The following is an 8,267-nucleotide window of genomic DNA, read 5'->3' as shown; positions in this document are numbered from 1 at the left end:
ACACATTCTCCAAACTAACATATATAGCCAGGAGTGGATCCAACTATTCAACAATGGGTTCACAATCCTCATTGTTCTTTTTAAAACTAAATATTTTCTTTATAAATTTTATAAAATTTTAGACAAAATTATTACATTCACCCGTAAAAAAAAATTAAATTTACTATTATGAAATTTATATTGTCTCTGTTCATAAATATTTTCTTCATCAACTTATTTCACTTCTAAACAAGACCAACTGTAAAAAGGCACCTAAACTTATATTTAGGGATGTCTATCGGGCCGGTCTGATCCAAACCCACAGTCGACCCGAGGATATCGGGCTCGGGTTTGCGTCGGTCCAATTTTTTTCAAGCCGAATAAATCAAGCCTTTAGTCTAGTCCTATAAAACTCGGACTCGGATCGGAATTTAGAACTCGGGTCAGATTTCGGATCCAAATTGATATCCCTACTCATATTTTTTTTCTTACCCAAAAGTTGTCTTATTTTCATGGGTTTGAGATTTTTAAATTACTTAATCCTTTACTAGAAGGAAAGGCCCATGACAGCCTCTGATTGATCGGACTAGTCCTTGATTCGAGCATAATGAAGGGAAACTCTCACGTCATTTTTAGCAGAGGTAACAGGAGTAGTTCGTCTACATTTGACTCTCCTCTTTCATATTCGAGACAAAATCTCTCGAAACAAAATATATCTTATCTATTCTTTATATATTATTAATGACACCAACGTCTTTTATTTGCAGAAAACAACGTTTGTAATGGAAGACAACAAAGCAAATATACGATCATATGTGAACTCCACCATATCCATAATAATATACATATGAACCAAACCAAAGATTAAATCTACCGTTTGCTCTAAGATATCCCACAAACTATTTAATATATTTAAAATATCAGAAATATAGAATATTTAGCATATATTACAGTTTTACAACCCCTGGTTATTTTTTTACATCATGCTGACGTCATTTTTATTATCGATTCAGCAGAGCGACCTAGGCCTGTACATCCCGTTCCCCAAATCAAGATAAAAGAAAACAAGCCATAGATCAGACGGAGACCAGACCAGTAACCGCCGGGAGGGTCTTTCTCCCTGGTGACATCGGCAATCTCGCCGTGAAACTCGGGAATGACTTGTCATCGTCAGCGCGAACGTCGTCCTCGAAATTGAGCGCGTAGCTAAGAGGATCGTAGCTGAAATCCGAAAGGCCATGGTTGTCGTTGCCGCTGCTCCGGTGCGTCCCCTTGATGCGTGCCTTCACGCGCCGGCACCCATCCCTGATTTCAATCTCGTGTGCGGTCGATTTCAGCCACGCGTACGGCGATCTCGGCGTCCTCGGGCCGATAACCGCCTCCGGCTCCACCGCATTCGAACCGAAGCAGCAGATCGGTGATCTCAGCCTGTGACCTCTCCCCGATCTCCACGAAGAAGAAGAGCTGCTGCATTCGCTGTACATCTCAGTCCGATTCCGTGTGATTTTGGTTCCAGATCGAAACTGAAGAACTCAAAAAACAAGTTTCTCGAGAGAAATAAAAAACAAAATCTGTTTGGAATCGTTTAACAAAAAAAAAATCTGTTTGGAATCGAAAAGTGATGAGTGGTGTTGAAACAGAAACCGTAGGGTGGGGTATATGATATATAATATATAATATATATAGAGAGAGAGAAGACGATGAGGCAGCGATAATAAAACCGTGGGACGAGCGTGGTTTTTTTTTTTTGTTAACGCCATGCCAAAAGGGTAGTTTGGTAATTACGTAAACTTTGATCCCCAAAACAACCAACAAAACTTCATGTAATTTTTATAAAATCCAGGGTAAATCTCTAAAAAAAACTATGTAATTTTAATTTCTGTAAAAAAAATTCTGTAGTTTATTATTTGTGGCCAAATTAAATTAAGCCGTTGTAAAAAATTGTCAGTAAATCCTACATGGCGAAAATTTATCCTATGCGTAAAAAAACAAAATCGGATCCAAATCATCGCCAAGATAATTATCCGAAAATACACGATCCTCACAGATGAAAATCGTTCGACACAAATCCTAAAAATCCAGTTTCTCTCAAATGATTTTATCGGTAGAATTTCAATCGTCCCTAACAAATGAAAATCTAATAGCTTTTTTTTTTTAACAAAAAAATCAAAATACTTTTGTATTATATATAAACAAAGCTACTAAATACATATGGGGTTTACACTTTACAGTTATAGATATACAATGTATATATACATGTGCATACACCTATACACATATATTTGTATATACACATACATATACACAAATATATATATACATATAGATAGGTTTATGCACTCGCATATTTATATATACATATATATGTATATATGTGCATAAGTATGTGTGTACTTGTACAGACATATGCATTATAAGTGTGTATTAGTATGATTCATGAATATATGTATATATTTACGTCTATATATATGATTTTTGAATCTATAAATAAATTGATAAAAAAAATGGAAATTTTAGTTAATAGATTCTAATTGTTATTTTATAGATTTTATAAAAGCATTTTCAGAAGAAAAAAAATATATCATTTAACAAATAGGATGTCTATTCTGTTAATTCAATCGCTATCAACAACTGGCAACACCTCGTAATGGCTAAGCACAACTACTGTCGCAAAAGCACGTTATGCCACACGAATATGATTTTTAATCTTAATCGTTGAATATCATCTATCATTTTATGCCACGACAATCTCTATGGCAACCCATACATTGCAAGTTATAACAGAAATCGGTGTCTATTATTACGATAACGCCCTTTAATATTTCGGATTTTGGTATCACCTTTACTCTATTATTTTTCCATTTTAGAAGAAAATATACTTATTATTTCTTATGTTGGATTTTAATTCTATTTTATTCTGATTTTTATTGCCAAAAATGTTTTTTTTTTATTAGATATTAGCTTGAGAGGCACACAGCCGGCAAAGGCATATTGTGTTCGTTATGCTTCATAGACACGACTAATGTAATGCTTTTTCAATTAGTATTCAATTATTTCGGTTTATTATAAGGGAAAAAAATACATATAATTCATGATGCTGTTGTCTTGTATTAGATAGTGCTATAAATGATATTAATTGTTATTAATTAGTTTAAATTCATTCCCACCTTAAAACTGTTTCTGAATAATTATTTAGTGTGTTTCAAAATATATTTGTTTTAGTTTTATTAAGGAAAATCCATCGAAACCGACTTTTATTCTTTTTAATCATATTTTGCAATTAATTTTATTAACTTGATTGAAATCAAATCTAAATGAATCAAGAAGCAATGGAGACTGATCTCCAATTCACCAAAAAAGTATGTGAAAAAGAATACAAATAAAAAATCTGATAACAAAAAAGAAAGTTTCATCTTATTAAACACTCTAAACGATCCCATTTATATTAAAAAAAAAATAGACTCATCATAAAGAAAATCTTAACATTTACTTTTAAAAAATACGTTATAAACTAATTGTAAAAGCTAAAAAAAATATAATTTATATATAAAACATTTACACTTTCAAATTCACTATAAAATATAATTAATTTTATCTTTGAACAAAACAAAGCATAGCAAAATATTATTTTCCCACATAATTATGATTCAAAAAACTTTGGCTATGAATGGTGATGATTTTTATTTTGAATTTTTGGCTTTAGTTTTTTGTTTTAAAATTTTAGTTTTAGATAGTTTTTATAGTATTTGTAAATCTAAAAAGTGTTTTGGTTTTTAGTTGATTTTTTATTAAGATGGGTTTTTGAGTTAAACTAAATATATAACATCTTGATTGTAATTTTTTTTTTTGTTTTTGGATTCTATTTTTTTAAAAAAACTCCATCCATTCAAAACCCCGAATATCTTCCAAATCATTTATTTTTTCAAACTATATATATATATATATATATATATATATTATCTAAGAGTATTTAAATATGGAGGAACAAATATAGATGAATAATTCCAAAAATAAAAAAAAAATGTTGAAATTTATAAGATATTTGAAGTTCAAGTAAGTTGTTTACTGATTGGCCACTTTGGGATAATCACATAAGGAAATGCCGACGCTCATACAAAAGCTTACATATTCTACATAGTCAGTGTATGTACATCCTGTGATTCTTGAATAGAGGAACAAAAACCACACGGAGAATGCACTTTGGAGACCAGAGGATCGTGAGGACTATATATATATAATATCTACGATCCCCAGTTTGGGATATTGGCTGTGGCTTCGTTCACCATCTTCACAAGTGTTACCTGAAAGATTATATTTTTAAAAACTCTTATAATCCTTGCATGGGAAATAAAATGCACAGCAGAAATTTGAGAAAACAAAATTCATTGGATGGGTCATCAGAAGTGGTGAATCCATCAAGTATACGTTTCCATAAGCATCAAGTATGAACACGAAGATTCGATATGTGCGGATTAAGAAGGATTCTTAGTGCAAGGCAACATGTGTTCATGGGATTAGATTCTCACATATATAAACAGAAAAAAAAAAAAAAACATACCACGCTCTCGGAAACACCAGGCGGAGGCATGGTAAGGTTCCTCGGCGGCGGAGAATTATCATACGATCTTTTGTCAAATCTCCATTCCCCAATTTTTCCATACGTTAAGTGACCCTGTAATCACCCGAATGACAACGATTTGAATTCTCCCATCAGATCCCAAATTACGGTATAAATAAAAAGAGAAAACACATCACAAATATCTGAATCAAAAGGTCAGTCGTAACTATTACCTTCATGTCATAGTCACATCCGTAAGTGTAATGTATGATGTACTTGTCACCGACCTCTGTGTCCCATGGGGGCTGGTCCAAGACCACAAAACACAAGCAAAGCAATGTGAGAACTCTTTAATGAAAGCTAGGAGTATTTTCCTCTGCCAACAGGACTAATTGTATGGAATAACTAAGATATGCTAATGCAATTTCGCAAGAATTGAACTGATGAATCAAGGTCAACCGCTCGGAATCCTTGGAACTCATATTCATTGAAATCTACACAACAATTTCAAAGGGTTGGAAGTGATTCATCTCCATCCGCCAAGAAAGATCCTGACCTTTCTTGAACTATGGTTCCAAAATAAATGAACTTGTGCTTGTAGCGATCAAGCCCTCTGTCCGTACACAAATTCATACCATCTGGTTTCACATTTAAATTTAGATTCCTCATCTATAATCGCCCGCTGGCAGGTAGACCATGCATCACTACAAATTACAGTTCATAAAGAGGAAAAGAAGAATAGAAAAAGTCGGTATTCCAACTAATCATAATTCAAGCTATATCTATTTGGGCTAACCTGAATCATGAAGTCTTTGTGTAGAATATTGCTGACACCATGCAAAGCTGAGGAGACAGCATAAGCATACCTACAATTCCACCCAAAAAAAAAAAGGAAAATACAAAAATGTCAAGACTGCTCCATCAGTGAAAGGTAAAAAACACCGATATGAAGTTAACCGAGGCTTTTACATTTCAAGAACCCATCCAAAAGCCTTGTCTGTTTCAGGATCCTTCTTCATAGCCAATGAAACATTCATCCATGTCGGAGCAATCTTCTTCAGAGCTTCCTGAAAAGCATACCATCCAATCTTTTAAAGAGATCCTCCAAAATGTTAACCAAGATTTTCAACTCAACAGAACAAGCTCAGTAGCACGGACCTTTCCCACAATGACCGGAGAGTTTCCAATCGGGTCGATGTTGGTTATCGGTCCTCTCTCCTCTGGGTAATACTTCCTTAACACCTTCTTGTACTTCTTGGGTTCGATATAAAAGAATGGAAATGCGGCCCCAAGTCCATCTCTGGCCAGGTTTGGTATAGGTTTGACAATTAAGTGATCAGGCTCAGCCATCAGAAGATAACTGCACGTTACAGACCAATAACAGATACCTGTAAGTAAACTTCCAAATATAGGAAACCTGGCAACATTTTCATCAGTAAGCATCTTCTTACTCACTCTTCTTTTATGTCTGCTTGTTGAAGCCATTGTACAAATGCCCATGGCCTGTTAAGTACTATATAACCCTGTGATTCAGAATTCAGAGAGATATTAGACTAACTATCAGCAAAGTTTCACTGATTACCATCCACACACTATCTCATCCTATCTAACATTCTCGAATTCGAACACCAACGCAAAGGCAAACGATGAGAATTTTCCAAAATTCTTCTGCAATACCGTAGTTCTCAGCGACCCATGAGCCAGATTAGCAAAAACAACTGACTGAAAGCTCAAATAATCAGAGAAAAACTCTGCAGAGTACCTGATCCATCCCAGATGGTAAAGGTTGAGCAACAAACGTGGGAATCTCATCCATGTACTTATCAGGCTTGCCCGAATGCAAGATCCGGGTAAACCCGCCCATCTCCGACCCGGGTCCGCCCGAATCCTTGGCCCGCTTGAACCAGTAGTACATGACCCTGCACTGCCACGTGTTGTACACCGAGTCAGACGCCGTCACCGCCGTGTGGAACAGCCTCTTCTTCTCCCCTCCGCCGCCGCGCGGCATTTCAATGATTGGATCAACAGAGAACTCCGACGAAGAAGAAGATCGACCAGGAAACTCCTGCTTGAGAGGAGCATTTGCGGAGATGATGATGTTGTAAGTGATGAGGGCTACAGAGAGCGCGATGAGAACCGGGTAGAAGAGATTTCCACCGCCGCAGCCCATTTCCGGCTCGTACTCTCTCTGTTCCTCTCTCTATGTGTGTGTATGGATGTAAGTATATTCGACTCCGTCTCGGAAGAAGAAGAAGGAGAGAGAGAGACGAAGGCGGTTCTTCGAAGTCGTCGTCTGCTTCTGCAGCAGTTGGTGAAGAAAAAAATGGCTGACGTGTTAGTTTGTATCCCTTTGTAACAACATGCGTTGATAAATTATAATATTATAATATGACGAGATGATAATTAGGGAAAATAATTATGTATTTTAAATAAGATAATTCTTTTATTTTCACACAAATATATAACCATATAATTGTTTTATCCGTGTCAGAAATAATCATAGTATCATGAGATTGTCTCAAATATTTTTCTTTTCATCCTTTACAATATATAAAATTTGATCGATCCATAGAAGTTACAAAATTTTATATGTCAATATTTAAAATTAAATTTCAAGATTTAAATCCTCTAAGCAGATTTTTTATAAAAAAATTAATTTAGTAAAGATCTTAATCATTCCAGACATAGAAATAATGTAATTACTTCAATTCTATTTAAATAATGAATATTAGTTATTTTTATAAAGTAAAAGTATCAATTAAATCTTTATATCTTTTCAAAAGATATTATCATAACAATTAGAGTGATATCACGTGGTATAATGAGGAATGAGAATGTTTTCCTCGGTGTAGATGGCACGGTTAAGGAGCGATTCTCCGAATACCTCTAAGGCTAAAAAGATACATAAATGAATCGGATGCATCGGAATGAGAGAGATGTGAGGCTATATGTATGAGATTATATGGTCTAAGATAACATAAAAGAATTAGTTGGATTACTCATAACAATAAGGTGCAGCTACCTTTTCGGTTGATTATACCGAGAGAATTCTAAAGTTAAGCGTGCTGAACAATCTAAGGATGGGTGACCTATTGAGAAGTGTTCGATATACATACGAATGAGGACAAAAATACGCTGCAAGATCTCGTGTTAGTGTGTAAGGGTAGTTTCGATATTTCATAGCGATCACGAATCGTTACAGATGGTATTAGAGCATGTACCAAACAAAAGCTGGTGGGTCTGTGATATTCCGAGTTATGATGAGGGTTAGAAATATTCATCGGTGCAGATAGAACGGTTAAGAAGCGACTCTCCGTGTACCACTAAGGCCACAAAAATGAATCGAACGTATCAAAATGAGAGAGAGCTGAATGATATTATATAGTCTAAGATAATATAAAAGAATTAGTTAAATTACTCATAGCAACAAAGAGTACTTATATTTTTGGTTGATTATCGCGAAAGAACTCCAAAATTAAACGTGTTGACTTTAGAACAATCTAAGGATGGTGATCTATTGGAAAATATCTCACTATGCGTGCGACAAAACACTTGTTTTGGTGAGTGGAAACAATTTCGATATTTCTTAACGGGCGTGTGCCGTTACAATTACACAAATAAATAAATAACACAATTTTTTATGTAACCGTCGTATTATACAAAAGTCATACCAATAGTTAACAAAATTCAAATGATCGCGTTATTCTATTATTAGAATTTATTTTTCAGT

At 34.6% G+C, this 8,267-nt stretch overlaps 2 protein-coding genes across 2 annotated transcripts; both read right to left on the bottom strand.

The window, feature by feature from the left end:
• Nucleotides 1-869: 869 nt before the first annotated feature.
• On the bottom strand, nt 870-1,642 carry LOC104814116. Its single transcript, XM_010541996.2, has one exon. The coding sequence runs from the start codon at nt 1,461-1,463 to the stop codon at nt 1,056-1,058; it is 408 nt and encodes a 135-aa protein (XP_010540298.1). The 5' UTR covers nt 1,464-1,642; the 3' UTR covers nt 870-1,055.
• Nucleotides 1,643-3,990: 2,348 nt separating this feature from the next.
• LOC104814115 lies at nt 3,991-6,859 on the bottom strand. Its single transcript, XM_010541995.2, has 8 exons — nt 6,300-6,859; nt 5,993-6,060; nt 5,696-5,897; nt 5,507-5,604; nt 5,334-5,403; nt 4,771-4,842; nt 4,538-4,651; nt 3,991-4,280 (listed from the first exon to the last, which is right to left on the bottom strand). Exons 1-8 carry the CDS (start codon nt 6,705-6,707, stop codon nt 4,221-4,223), a joined length of 1,092 nt encoding a protein of 363 aa, XP_010540297.1. The 5' UTR covers nt 6,708-6,859; the 3' UTR covers nt 3,991-4,220.
• Between the last annotated feature and the right edge of the window lie 1,408 nt (nt 6,860-8,267).

This window comes from Tarenaya hassleriana, unplaced genomic scaffold (genome assembly GCF_000463585.1).
Source record: "Tarenaya hassleriana unplaced genomic scaffold, ASM46358v1 Cleome203, whole genome shotgun sequence".
In the NCBI taxonomy this organism is placed as follows: Eukaryota; Viridiplantae; Streptophyta; class Magnoliopsida; order Brassicales; family Cleomaceae; genus Tarenaya; species Tarenaya hassleriana.
This window is presented reverse-complemented; position numbering and strand designations above follow the sequence as displayed.